Source organism: Squalius cephalus (genome assembly GCF_949319135.1).
Source record: "Squalius cephalus genome assembly, chromosome: 12".
NCBI lineage: Eukaryota > Metazoa > Chordata > Actinopteri > Cypriniformes > Leuciscidae > Squalius > Squalius cephalus.
This window is the reverse complement of record NC_137133.1, coordinates 24,998,073-25,013,244: the sequence shown is the minus strand read 5'-3', so window position 1 is coordinate 25,013,244 and position 15,172 is coordinate 24,998,073. Positions and strand designations below refer to the sequence as shown.

The 15,172-nt window shown below is 39.2% G+C and overlaps 2 protein-coding genes across 3 annotated transcripts in view; both read right to left on the bottom strand.

Annotated features, from left to right (window-relative positions):
* Positions 1 to 10,358, bottom strand: part of tube1 (tubulin, epsilon 1) — a 204,035-nt gene extending 193,677 nt beyond the window's left edge. Inside the window, exon 1 of one of the 2 annotated variants that reach the window (XM_079887751.1) lies at positions 10,047 to 10,358. In XM_079887751.1, the coding sequence (XP_079743877.1) occupies positions 10,047 to 10,071 (25 nt within the window). In that variant the 5' untranslated portion in view covers positions 10,072 to 10,358. The remainder of the gene's footprint in view (positions 1 to 10,046) is intronic. The other variant, XM_079887750.1, reaches the window with a different exon arrangement.
* Positions 10,359 to 10,599: 241 nt separating this feature from the next.
* Positions 10,600 to 15,172, bottom strand: part of lama4 (laminin, alpha 4) — a 143,441-nt gene continuing 138,868 nt past the window's right edge. Inside the window, exons 39-40 of the mRNA XM_079887731.1 lie at positions 12,640 to 12,759; positions 10,600 to 11,447 (exon numbers count right to left, since the gene is read on the bottom strand). Of these exons, the coding sequence (XP_079743857.1) occupies positions 11,302 to 11,447; positions 12,640 to 12,759 (266 nt within the window). The 3' untranslated portion in view covers positions 10,600 to 11,301. The remainder of the gene's footprint in view (positions 11,448 to 12,639; positions 12,760 to 15,172) is intronic.

The window sequence follows — 15,172 nt, the reverse complement described above, 5'->3', positions numbered from 1 at the left end:
ATTTGGAAAAAAAATGATGGATTTATAGCGTTTTGGGGAAAAAATGGATGGATTTATAGCGTTTTGAAAATATTTTTTTTTTACTTTGAATTTATCATCAACAATATTGTTGTTTGATTTAATAATCACTGTTGCAAGAGCTGCCTAGTTCCGTTTTTTTTTTTTTTTGTGGAAAAAGTAGGGGCTACCTCAGATTCTGTTTAGTTAGCTCCTTTATTGTTGTTTTTTCTATAGCCTACAAAAATAAGGTCAAATGCAGCAAGTCAAAAGACCAGCTGGACCTTCTTTGGCAGTTTGCACACATTTCTTTGAAGGATGGCAAAAATATCGTCTGAATATCGATATCGAGATATTGGAAAAAAACATCGAGATATTCATTTTTGTCAATATCTCCCACCCCTACCAGGAAGTTATATAGATTTGCGTTTTTCAAAAATTCATTAAAAATAGACGAAATGACATTTTCTAAATCCAAGATGTGTATGGTGTGTTCCAAGGGTTGGTGAATACATTCCAAATGGTGTGACATCATCAGGTCACATGACCAGGAAGTTATATAGATTTGCGTATTTAAAAAATTCATTAAAAATAGACGAAATTACATTTTCCAAATCCAAGTCGTGTATGGTGTGTTCCAAGGGTTGGTGAATAAATCCCAGGTGGTGTGACATCATCAGGTCACATGACCAGGAAGTTATATAGATTTGCGTTTTTAAAAAATTCATTAAAGGGTAACTAAACCCCTGGTCAGAGCCTGACTCCACCCACTGGCAATATTTGAAAAATGCTGGAAAAGTAGGCAGAGCCCAGTGGAGAGGGGGCGTGCATCTGAGACGTATCTCTCTGCAGGCAAGGGCGTGGTTAGCTGGTACCCTCTGACGTCAGAGTGTACCACAACTTCCAATAGGAAAATTCAACTGCAGTAGCCACTGTTCAACCTGAAGAGGGCAGCACTCAGACGTTTTTACACCCTATTTAGTAAAATTAAAATACTTTAAACACAAATGTCAAAAAAATTACTTGAATCAATGAACAGCACTAATAAAGCCCCATTCTTACAGATCATTCACTAAAAAAAGTTGGTTTAGGGTTTAGTTACCCTTTAAAAATAGACGATTTGTGTATTTCAAAAATTCATTAAAAATAGACAAAATGACATTTTCTAAATCAAAGTCGTGTATGGTGTGTTCTAAGGGTTGGTGAATACATTCCAAGTGGTGTGACATCATCAGGTCACATGACCAGGAAGTTATATAGATTTGCGTATTTCAAAAATTCATTAAAAATAGTCGAAATTACATTTTCCAAATCAAAGTCGTGTATGGTGTGTTCTAAGGGTTGGTGAATAAATCCCAGGTGGTGTGACATCATCAGGTCACATGACCAGGAAGTTATATAGATTTGCGTTTTTCAAAAATTCATTAAAAATAGACGATTTGTGTATTTCAAAAATTCATTAAAAATAGACAAAATTACATTTTCTAAATCCAAGACGTGTATGGTGTGTTCCAAGGGTTGGTGAATACATTCCAAGTGGTGTGACATCATCAGGTCACATGACCAGGAAGTTATATAGATTTGTAGGGATGCACGATATATCGGCATAAATATCGATATCGGCCGATGTTCGTCATTTTTTAACCTATCGGCATCGGTCCGATGAGTAAAATTGGGCCGATAACCACAACCGATGTGTATCTAGTTGCTGTGTCGGGAGAGGGAGGGGGAGGGGGATTTGGTCGTGTGTATTTGTTTGTGCACGTGATACGTGACAGCGTCAGTGTCAAAGGCAGCACATGATTGTGGGATGTTAAACTTAAGAGGAGAAAAAATGTCAGCGGTGTGGGCTTTTTTCACGGTGTCGAAAGAAGACACTCGAAAAGCAGTTTGCAACACCTGAAAAGTCGAGGTAATGCGAGGAGGGTGCCGCGTCAAGTCATTCAACACCACAAATTTAATATGTCATTTGAAAAACCGCCACCCAGACCTACACAAACAATTGCAGGAAAAAAATGCTGCTAACATTAGCCAGCAGGCAAACACGAAAGCAGCTGCAGCTGGGAGTCCGATACAGCAGGTACTCGACAAGACCAAGCAATTTGCTAAGGACAGCGCAAAAGCCAGATCAATAACCGACAAGGTAATGGAAATGATTGCTCTTGACGACCAGCCTTTTTCCATAGTGGAGGACCGGGGATTTCGGCGGTTGATAGAGCATATTGAACCCCGCTACAGTCTGCCAAGTCGGCGCTACTTTTCCGACGTCTCCCTCCCTGCTTTGTACGAAGTCGTGGCCACGCATATCCACAAATTGTTGGACAATGTGACTGACATTAGCTTCACGACGGATATATGGAGCTCGGATATAAGTCAGATGAGTATGTTGAGCCTTACTGCTCAGTGGATTAATGAAAACTTTGAAATGAAGAGAGCTGTTTTACATGCGCACGAGTTTGCAGGATCGCATACGGGAGATCGCTGGCGCATTTGGCTGCATGTTTGCTACGTGGAAAATTAAAAAAGACAATGTACATGTTGTGCTTCGTGACAATGCGCGGAATATGCAGAAGGCAATGGAGGAGTGCGGCGTTAAAAGCCTGGGCTGCATGGCTCACACGCTGCAGCTAGCAGTGCATGACGGAGTGCTAAGCCAGCGGAGCATTTCTGACTGTGTGGCGATCGGGAGGACATACAGCAAGAGTTAGGCATGAAAACCATGATGTTACAACAAGATGTGGCGACAAGATGGAATAGTACTTTTCTTATGATGAAAAGTCTACTGGATCAGAAGCGCGCGCTTGGTGTGTATGGAGCAGATCATGAGCTGCCTGTGCGTTTAAGTGCACATCAGTGGGGCCTCATTGAAAACATGACCACGCTTCTCACTCCATTTGAACAATTAACAAGGGAGATCAGCTCACATCAGGCTACTACTGCGGACGTGATTCCGTCTGTTGTGGCACTGAAACGTTTGCTGAGCAAGACAGCTGACACAGACAGTGGGGTCCGCACAGCAAAGCACACACTACTGGACGCTGTGAACGAGCGATTTGGAAGCGCCTTCTCTGAGCCGCTTTACTATTTGGCAACGATCCTTGACCCGCGGTACAAAGACCGTTATTTTGACACAGTCACCAAGCAAGCGGCGGTAAAGACGCTCCAGCAGCAAGTGGACAAAATTACGCACAGCGACAGCGCTACGGAGACACCGGACACAGAAGAACCGCAAGAGAAGAAGATAAGAACAAGTGACGAGGGTGGAAAGTCGCTGCTTGACATGCATGATGAAATTCTGGAGGAAAACTCAACCATGGAACAGCAGGCAGGCCTGACAAGCGACGTAAGTGTGCAGGTATAGTATTATCAGACCCAGTCTTTAATTCAAATAACGAAGTCTTTTGTGCAGTTCTTTTTTATTATTAACGTGCTGTGAATTCTATAGAGTTACTAAAATAAATTTACTTAAATAAAAAAGGCAGCTAATTGTTATAAAGAATATTGTTTAGTAATGCTTCTCTGCCCCCTTGAGGTTGACCTTAAGCACTGGTCATCTCCTCAGAGCAAAGTTCATCAAAGCTCTTAAGGGGAGGAGGACAGTAATGTCTAGACTGCTAGTAATTGATCAGACATGCATAGTAATACACTTGTCTACATTCCTGTAGGTGCATAGCTATCTGAGTGAGCCCCTCATCCCCAGAAATGAGAGCCCACTGCAGTATTGGAAAAACAACATGTCTCGTTTTCCTGCCCTGGCAAAAGCAGCGCGCAAGTACCTTTCAGCTCCATGTACAAGTGTGGACAGCGAACGTCTCTTCTCTGCTGCATCACATATTGTTGATGAAAAGAGAAACAGGATCCAGTGTGAGAAAGCAGAAATGCTTCTCTTTGTAAAAAAAAAACCTGCCTTTGGTGATGAAGTAGGCCTGGACTAGGGGTGCACGATATTGACAAAAAGTGATATTGCGATATCGATAATGAATATTGCGATATCGATATTAATTTCGATATTTTTAAACATATGTAAAACTACAAAAGTTATGGGAAAACGCATCAAAATAGTTTAATAACAAATAAAACAAGTTTTCTTACAACATAAGGTTTGAGCGCATTCGAGACGGTTTTGAATCTGATCGCTGAAACCACATCAGGAGGAGATCTGGGCCGCATTCCAGACGAAACTGGACGAAGTGTAAATGCATCTGTTTGTTGAAACCACATATGTAAAATGTACTCCTGCCAAAAACACTAAAAAATAAACGTGTGAGAACGTGTTATAGGCTTCATGTCATGTTATGGCCAGATATGACGACGCTACGTCTGCAACACGCATCACCGCATGAGCAGCTGAGCATCTACCGGTCAAGCCAACGCGCAAACTATCGCAAATCAAAGTGAAAGTAAGTTGCAGACACTTTACACACAAGTATCTTCATTAAAAGTAAAGAAATTATCTTACCAGGGCTGTTGCCGTTCTCTATTATTGCGGTATTTGATTTTGACATTTTAGCTGATCATAACTGTGTTCGGTGCATAGACTGTAAAAAAATATGGACGTAGTATCCGTGACGTCACCCGTAGGTTTCTGAAGACCGTTTTTGAAGCCTAAAGTGGGCGGAGCCGGCCGTCGCCATCTTGGCCTCGCGTCACCTCGCGTCACTCCCGGATAACAGAAAATGGGCAAAGAGGCGGGGCGTGAGTGGAGCTCAGGAGCCTGTCTATCTGAAATCACCACCTAGCTCGACGTGATCGAGTTAGCTCATATACTGTCTATGGTTAGCTCAGGCTGGGGAGGTAATGCTATAACGTTATGCTGCTTACAGTACCAAGTCGCGACTACAGTTGATGATGTAAAGCCAATTAAAAGTTCCTATTTTTGCCCTTCGAAATATTATAATAGTTAAAAGACATGTCTACAAGTGAGACTGTGTATCGTGATTCTGTACTATTCTGCTAGTTGAAAATGTATTATGCAGTAACTTAAGTTAATATTACTCTTGAGTGTGTGTGTGTGTGTGTGTGACAGTGATTTGTGCATACATGTCAGTCACTTTTTTTTATAGTCTATGGTCCGTCAGCGCGGCATCGCTCGTCAAGTTCGTAGAGAGCTTATTCAGTACATTTTAAATTCTGATTTTGGCCGCCTCTCAAATGGGTTAAATCATAGATATACTGCCTATGAAGATCAAGTAAATGAGCTAGAAAATCCGCGCTCATTCAAGGATGTGCATTTTTTTGCATGGACGGAGAAAGCGCCGACACCTGCAGGATTTCATCTGACGGTACATAAGCATATTATAATCTATCTGTTCCGTGAGAGCAGAACGAACGAGCCTTTATTGACGTTTTTAAATCTGAAAACCCCAAAAACCAACGAAATTGTCAGACATCCATTAACTTAGTGCATGTTCACAGAGGAAAACAACTGAAATACAGCGCTGGTTGTTCTCTCGAACGATACTCAACGACAACGACGGAATCCTAAAACGTGGCCGAAGTAATGGGTATTTTAAATTGTATGAAATAATCCCGAAAAAAAGCACAAACACTGCAGAGATGGCAAGTTCAGCAGCTAAAATTTGCTGAGGTGAAGTGACGGCTAACAGCAGACAAACGGCTAGCATTGACATCAGCGGGAATCCACCTGTCACTCAAGTGGCCACGCCACACCCTTAATTATGCAGAACTTTAAATATTAATCAACTAAACGGATGAGTTATAAAAAAATTCACCCCCCTCACAGTTATCATGAAGGGCAAACTTAGCTGTATAGACCAAAAAAACATACAGACACCAGGCTGTAAACACGTTTTTTTCTGCTGTAAAATTTGGCATTTTAACATGGGGGAGATACAGATTTGACTCCCTTTTGACAACAGCCTCAAGCGGCTAGTCAATGAATTGCAGTTTAACTCACTTCCGTGTTGGTTTCAAGAGAGAGACGGGGAGGTTGCCGCTTGGTTCGGTGACGTGAACTCCATTAAATCTGCATATAGCGCGGGAATTGAAGATCGGATTTATATCCGTTTTGCAAAAAACACATTTATGTGAACAGGTGTAAAAGGAATCGTTTTGGTAAATTAGATAGCTATCCGATCTGTGATAACGCATGAAGTGGCCAGGTGGCCTGATGTTACTTGCGCGCTGGTGTGTGCGTCGAGCCGGCAAGTGTGTGTGTTGTGGGGACTGTGTGGTAGAGCGGGGAGAAGTGAAACAAAGTGTCTCCCCTGTTCTTTCTGACCACTGTTGGAAATCTGTAGCATGAAAAGTTAACCCTCTCCTTGATTTCATGTTTATGGAGAAGTAGAACCAGGAAATCAGTCGGGGGAAATGCAACGGTGCATGTCGGACGGGACGCATCATAAACAAAATATCGCATAAATATCGCGAGACTTTCGATATGATATCGAGCAACGTGATATCGCGATAACGATATTGATTCGATATATCGTGCACCCCTAGCCTGGACTATAACTTACTGCACAGTGTTAGGTGGAAACCCTGTTTGTTTGGGACATTTACTTTTGAGTAAATTGTTGCTGCTTTAAGTTGGAGAATGTACAAAGACCACCATGTCTTTTGAATTACGGTTATGTCACAGTTCTCATTTTTGTTTGAAAATCTTTATAGATGGGTCTTAAAATTGACTTGTTTTTTTTATGTTTGCTTGGTAGAAACCTTGTTTTAGGGTTTGGACATTTACATTTACATAAAAATGTGCACGAACAGTCAGGATATGTGTTGGATATTTTGATTTAGCCTTTTTCTCAAATTTGAGTTTAACTGGAGTGCACAGAGCTGAAAACATGTTGCCATGAATACTGGCATGCTTGATAAGTGGTAAAAGTTGGTTACTTATGTTTTATGGTAGCCCTGTAACTAGGGATGGCGAAAACTAAAAATTTTCTTGACCGACCACCGAGCCTCATTAGCCGGTTGAAACCGGTTAACCGATTAGTTTAAAATATAGGGCTGTGCGCATGAGCAATAGTCACATCGCCGGAACATGCGATGTGAAGGGTAGTAGCACCCATGGTGTATTAAGAGAATGATATTTCGTACTAAAAAGAAAGTCAAAATCAGCTATTTGGGACTATTTCGTCTACAAAAAGGAGGATGTTGACTGGAGTGTTATAAAGTTGTGGATGGTTGTCTTTTTTAAAAAGTCTTTTGTCTTTTATTTTTCGTGTTCGCATTTATGAGGAAAAAACAATTTTACGTGACAGTTCTCCATTACGGACGCGACCGCTCAAAGCGGCACTAAAAGACTGCTTTAAAACTTTCACAGAGACCTCAAACAGAAAGCACAAAGCCTTTCTTTAAAACGAATTTCGTTTTGTATTAATTGTATCTTAATTTTAATCAGCGTTTCATTATCCAATTTTCTCGATTTAATAAAAAAAAGTAAATATAGCAGATAGATATCACGACACGGAGGCGCCAGCGCCTGAACTGGAGCTAACATTAAGCTATCATCCATAAACCGAAACTCAACGTATAAGGTAGCTTACTCGTCTCACACACCTAAAAAAGTAGAAATATATCTATTATCTACAGAAATCTCTACTTTTAAACAGAACCATTCAAAACAAAATAAAACGATTTAATCCGTGAAATGTGTATTTCTCTCCGGCGCGTTCACTAGTGCGAAGATCGCGAGTCAGATTTCATCTTTGCAGCCGACACAGAAAACACTTGTTTATTAATAGATAATTAAAATGTCTCATCGCAATATTTTACATATTCATAATCATTACTTTTCCTGGTTCTTTGTGACAGCTTTTAGGTGCCGTTTACATTAACGCGTCACTGCACCAGCACCGAAAACAGAGAGAGAGAGAGAGAGAGAGAGAGAGAGAGAGAGAGAGAGAGAGAGAGAGAGAGAGAGAGAGAGAGAGAGAGAGAGAATAAGATTTTTTTGTACTTATTTTGAGGAATGAACAAACAAACATCTGTTAAGAGCGCCGCCACGTAGAACGTTCACCGAATTCTGACAGAAATATGTTCTAATTTTGGAATAAAATATTAAGTGACCTTTTTGTCACTTGTAATGAAGCTTGCTTATTAGTGAAATTATTAATATCATGGAATGGTAATTATTGACTTTAGCCTGGATTGATCATGACTCGCAATATATATCGTTGGGAAAAAACTATCGAAATGTAGGCTAATTTTTTCCCAATATCTAATATTTTCCCAATATTGTACAATATCGTGCCTGCAATTTCGCAACTCTGTCGCATCTCTCTGCCGCTCTGCCTCCCGCTTTGGCTACCTTTCTCACCCGAAGAGGCTTGCGGGTGTCGCGTTTTAAGGTGATCATAGTTGATGTGTTACTACTGTATTTAAGCACTGTATCACACAAGTTGCAACTTACATCTGTGTCATTCTTTTTGGTGAAATGGTCCCACACACTTCTTTACACGCTTCATCCTGTCGTCTGCCCTGGCTCTAACCTCGAGTGTTTTAGCCTGTAGCCTTTACTTTTCGCAAACCCTGTGAGCGCGCGAACACAAACGCTGTGACCTCGCGCCAAATGTTTTTATTGGTTTATTAAATACAAACAGGTGAGTTATGAAAAATTGAGTGTGAGGGATTTGTTCACTTCACACAAAAACATCTTGGAATGAGATGGCTAACTGTAGTAGAGTAAAGTCCACTGTCTATAATAGCCTAATTTAGAGATAACTTTTTTTTTTTTTTTAACCGACTACCGACAACTTTGACCGGTCAACGTTGATACGGTCAACCATCGGTCAAACGGTCATCGGTTAACATCCCTACCTGTAACCTTGTTATTTGGAAATAAAATACATTCTGAAAATAAAGGAAGAAATTCAGTATGTACAAACTTTTAGCATCTCAGAAACATTTTTTAAATACACATATCGATATCGGTAAAAATCGGTCATCGGCCATAACAGAAAAATTTATATCGGATATCGGCCAAAATTTTCATATCGGTGCATCCCTATAGATTTGCGTATTTCAAAAATTCATTAAAAATAGACAAAATGACATTTTCCAAATCCAAGTCGTGTATGGTGTGTTCCAAGGGTTAGTGAATACATTCCATGTGGTGTGACATCATCAGGTCACATGACCATGAAGTTATATAGATTTTTTTTTTTTTTTTTTAATCATAAGAAATGTAATAAAACATTTTTTCACCAATCTAAGTTGTGTATTATATGCTGCATGTGTGTATAAATACATTGTAGGTCATTTTAAGTATTTACATAAAACTACCACAAAGTTAAATAGATGTATTTCATTTAAAACATTCAGTTTAATTACATAAGTATAACAGATATATAAATCATATACAAGTTACAAATTGGCTTAATCTATTTTAAATCTATTTACTAACATCAACTACATATGTAAAAGGATCACGTTTTTAGTGTTTTTGTGGAATAATGCACATACTTAACCAACTTTGTTGTCGATTTGGCACTTTTGAGACACTCCCTAACTTGAAGTGCCCAAGTGGGGATCGTTATGAGGACTTTTTCACTTCCAATTCTTAAAACAAATACATCATCGAATAATATTAAAATTCACCTTTACATTATGCTTTACAATGTGACCTAGACGAGATACAGCATCATCCACGACTATTAAGCCACTACATATCAATTAATGCTGCAGAATAGATCGAATGTCTAACGAATGTCCGACATAAAACCTAACGTTACTTTACCGCACCCACGGTCTGGTGGTGCACTTCTAGTTTTAGATGGAAAGGAATCCTTACTTACATACTTGTAAATATGAATCCAAGAAACACTTTTAAACTGTATATGTATTTGTCAATTTTAACAGGGATTTACGTATTCAAGTAGCCTACATTTTCATTTGTTTAATAATACATTGATAACTCATTTCTTCATTTAACTTTGAAAGTGACACACCAAGTCCTTCATATCAGGGGCCTTGAGTTGACAAATTAATATTTTCTAAAAGACCACACACCCGCAAAAAGCTTTTTTCCACAGATCAAGCATCTGACACACAGCAGTGTGACCATTAAAGACGAACTCTCTTACCTTGGACTACTACGGACTCTGTCATCTTTTTAGTTCATGCAATTTCATCAAACTAAATAGAAACTTTATACACTATTGATGAGTAAACGACGTCCATCTGTAAAAGTTATCGCTTGTTCTTTGGCCGTTGTTGTTTGCTATAGAAACAGTGGGCGTTTCGCGCGCTGGAGTCAAAAGCGTCGTCGGTTGATGACGTTTCACAGCGCGACAGGAAGTTCTGTTCTGTTTGTAATTTTTCCACGTTTTTCCCTCTTATCATTTTCCTTTAATCATTTTTCAGGCCTCCCCCTGTTTGTACTTTCCAAGAATGATTTAAATAAGAATTAAAAAGCTGGGATTTTGTTTAGTTTATAAAAAATTATTATAATATTTTGTTAATACCAATTTTATGTTTATTATACACTGATATGGCTGTTTTTGTGTTTAGAATGTTATTGTTTGTTCTTTGGAGCCTGTGCAGATATGTTTAATGTGGGTTTTATCATCATTTATTAACATTATATTTTACACTTCTCATTGTTATATGCTATAATGGGAACTGGTAAGGCCATATAGGTTTTCAGACAGTATTTTTATTGGCCTTTTGATCACAATCTTCTTGTAACATTAAGACACATCCCAATCAGAAATAGCGGTTTTATGTCTCTGAACTATAAACCTTGCTTTCATATTGTAAAAGAAAGTCAGTCAATTATTTACAATTAACTATTAATTTCTCCTTCCACTTCTACAAAAGTGATCTATAAGTTGTTAATATATTATTTTAGTATTTACATTAAAGTCCATTTTTATACTATGAAATTAATATGAATTCATGTTTATGTTCAGTGATCACATATAAAATGCTTTTGTTCAAATGGTCTAACTTTGCCTAACATTTCACAGGAGTTCAACATCTTCATCATCACACCCATTCTCCATTAACCCAGATACAGATACAAAACAAATATCAGAAAACACCAGCTTTATTAAAGAAAAGTATTCAGATAAAGCAGTGAGTGAAGGACTTTATTTAGTATCATGACTATATACTGACTGACTGACTGACTGACTGACTGTCTCTCTCTCTCTCTCTCACTGTATGGCTTTGTTAATATTTTGTGCAAAAAAGTACAAGGTTTCTATAGATATTACATATACGTCAATTTAAGAACCTTTGGTATCAAGTTAACAAAGGTTAGTGTGCTCTGTTTTACAGCTCATTAGTCATTAATGAAATATAAATGATGCTGAAGAGGCATGTGTATTTGGTGGCTCAAGAGGCAGGACAGGAGCCCACACCGACCGCTCCGCTAACCAGCGCCGCTTTACTGAAGCTCACGGGAGACTCGTTCACAGACACGCTCCTTATGCAGCCTGTGTAGCCTCTCCTGCTGAGGAGACTGTGAGACAGCATGGAGTCTGGACAAGACAAAAAAGGCATAAATCATTCACTCGACAAGTATTGACATTGCAGTGGGAATGAACACTCTTACAGTAGCATTTGAAAGAAACAGCCTAAGCTCACATTATGTTCAGGAGTTACAGAAGCACAGTTTTTATTTGACAGTTCCAGCTCTAAAATCTGATTGGATGAGCCAAATTGGGCTCACTTTATATTAAGTGTCTTTAACTACTTTGGTCTGGTTTCACAGACAAGGCTTAGACGAAGCCAGGTGTAGGCTTGGTACACCAGGTGTAGTTCAAATAGGGCATTTAAGTAGCTTTTATAAACGTGCCTTAGAAAAAAAAAAACATTACTGGTGTGCATCTTGAGACAAAACAATGACACTGACATATTTTAAGATATACCAGTGCACGTTTCTTCAAGTTCAAACAGCTCAAACATGCATTTTAGTCTGGGACTAGCTTAAACCTTATCTGTGAAATTGGGGGTATGTAACTTTTGGCCCACTAGCGGTTAAAAAAAAAACTGCATGCATTTTGCTTAAGAACATTTTTTTGGTTGTGCTTTGGCTTTAAAGACACCTAATATAAAATGGGACCACAACCCTGTTGTAAGCTGGTTTGCAAAAAGTGGCACCAAAAGTACTAGGACTCTTAACAACACTTAAAATGTGTGCGTTTCCATTAAAAAAGTATTGCAGTTTAAAGATAGCACAAACACACTTTCAAGCTAAATGTTTAAAACATAAAACTTTCTGATGTTTCAAATGATAAAAAAACAAAACAATTATGTTCAGTATATTAGATCCCAGCATTCGGTCTTAAAGTGACAGCAGCCTAAAATACCTGTCTGTGTCATTGATTTTAATCAAACAGCAAAATATGTTAAATAAATGTATACAAGTTAAATAAACCTATTGTACCTGAAAAACAGTTTATTTAATTTGTAACTATCGTATTGTAACTTGTGTCCTATTGTTTGTAATTTGCTTCATTGTTCTTTTTTATATAACAAAAATAAAATATATATATGATATATATTGTCATGAAATAAAATGTGTCATGAAATAGTGAAAAAAGGGAGCCCCCGGTTGCTGTCCATCCTGTCCCGTAATCCACCATGACAAATCTGGACATCCTATAACCACCCCAATGAAATGTATATTTTATGTGTGGCCCTTGTCTCTGAACATTAGTGGTGACTGACCTGGAGCTCCTCCAATAAACACTGGAGCGCTGGAGCTCTGCGTTGGTTCACTGACAGACGCCACGACGTGACTGACCTCTGAGTCCACGTCCAGCTGCACTGCGGGACCATCTCTGATCACTGGAAAGAACAACATTAACATGCTTAATGATGGCCCTGCACCTGGTGCCTCACTGCCCTGCAGGAATCTGAGACACCATAACATCACAGTTCTCTACAACACATTTAACTGAGCCTTATATACAACTGAGCAAATCTTTAATGAGTGGTTATTTCTCTGTAGAAATTGAGTCTTAGCTGGAAAGAAAAAAAGTAATGTATTTGAAAATGTAATATTTATAAAATAATTTAGTTAGAAATGTTGATGATTTAAAGGGTCATTTCACCCGTGGAGACATGAATGTGTATTGAAAGTGGGTCATTTATGTAGAAGAAATGTGAAATTATTTTTGAATTTGGAGCTTTCTAGACTGAGAAAAGCCAGAAAATGTATTTTTGGCTTATGTGGATGAAAGACAACAACTCCCAGAATGCACTTGCTTCGCTGCCCTACAAGGCAACTCCCAAGCCACGCCTACCGGTAAGAGAGCGCAGTTTAAAACAACAAGGCAAGGCTAGGCTACGAGTGAGGAGTTTGCCCAAAATGTCCGGGATTCGGCTTTTGCGTTCTACAGTCGCCATTCATCATGTTTACTGTGGCGAGCAGGACGAGGCTGAGGGGCGCGGGAGAACGGCGCGAGGCCGGTGGCGTGATTACTGACGACCGACACCTGTGAGGCACTGTTCTCTTCTCGTATCTCGCACGGAGGAGCAGGTATTTTCTTAGCAATGGTAAAACACACATCAACCGATCACGCCACCGGCCTCGCGTCTTTCAACCGATCACGCCACCGGCCTCGCGTCTTTCTCCCGCGGCGCTAGCCTCGTCCTGCTCCCTGTATTACTGTGATTACTGATGAGCGCGCCTGTGAGATGCACCGGTCTCATGGGCTATCTCTCACGGAGGTGCGGGTATTTTCTTAGCAATGTTAAAACGCAAATCAACCGATTACTTGTTTAGCATTCATGTAAACATTACATTCAGATTCACCAATCGGGGTGAATTCAGTTAGATTGAAACAAAAGGTGAGCATGTAAACAATGGATGGCGACCGCAGAAAGCAAAAGCTGAATCCCGGACATTTTTGTCGATCTCGACGGCCGGACATGTCCGGGAAATAGAGTATGGTAACCCCTACTACTCAGCTTTCTTCTAGTGATGTTACGTTCGTGAACGAATCGTTCTTTTTGAACGAATCTTTTAGGTGAACGAATCGTTCTCGTTCACGTAATCCATTGACTCATATTTCTCGTTCACTGAAATTCCTCCCTCCACCGCCGCGCGGCGCTATTTCAGCGCATGCGCAGCTCAGTGAACCGGATAGCTCTGTGTTTTCAACCTGTCAAGAATGACTAAACCTCAAGCCAATAGCGTTCGAGTATGAGATGTGACGGAGCATGTGATTTGTTGGATGTAGTGAACGAATACGCCCTTCACTGACTGTGACCGAGTTGCTTTTGTTTTGAGTCTGAACCCTATGGTCTGAACGAGAGAGAGATCTTCTCGTGAACGAACTGGTACATGTCGTTCGTGAACGAAAAGAACCAGTTGTTTGAACGATAATGGTGGCGAACCGATAGAGCTGGGTTTGTGTAGTCAGCATATTTGCATCAAAGAAGGAAATTAACACTTTACCAATCATGAAAACAGTTTAATAACGCAAGCATGGTTAAATATAACAAAGACAAATTAACATTGTCATTTTGTTCTTGACGGTTCACTTGATTTAAATTTACACTTCTCTTTACCTGCTTTTCTTTTCTTTTGTTTGCGTGTTTTAGACTTAGTTTTGTGGTATTTTGCACTTTGAAAAATTTACTTTACTACTTGTGTTCATTTTGTATGATCAAAAATGAATTAATTACGTTTTATTCATGTCATATGCAGTTCTCTAAAAACTAAAACAAACCAAAAAATATGACAGTATTGGTTAGGTCTCATTTGCGTAACGTCAGCAAATAACATTTCAGTTAGGGCTGTGAAGGAGCATGTAATTGGTTGGATCTAATGAACGAATACGCCCGTCACTGACCGAGATCGCTCTGTTTCAAGTCTGAACGAGAGAGAGATCTCGTTCGTGAACGAATTGATCAAACTGGTACTTTCGTTCGTGAATGAGAGTACTGGGTAGATCGGTCATTTAGCATGTGATTCAATCTCATTCAAAGCGCAGTTATAGGTGTGCGTATAATTGTTTATCATATTTAACATACATAACATAACTCAACGTTTAATATAATCCCAGATTTATGAATGTGTATGTCTGACCAAACAATTAAAATGTTAATTATGCAAGAAAACCTTGGTTTGGTCATTTGAACCTCTTATTTAGACTTATTTTATTAATTTAGTAAATAAGGCACAAATTTTAACAAAGCCGAATCATTTTTTTTAACAAGTAAATACGTTCGTTAAAACATACCATAAAATACA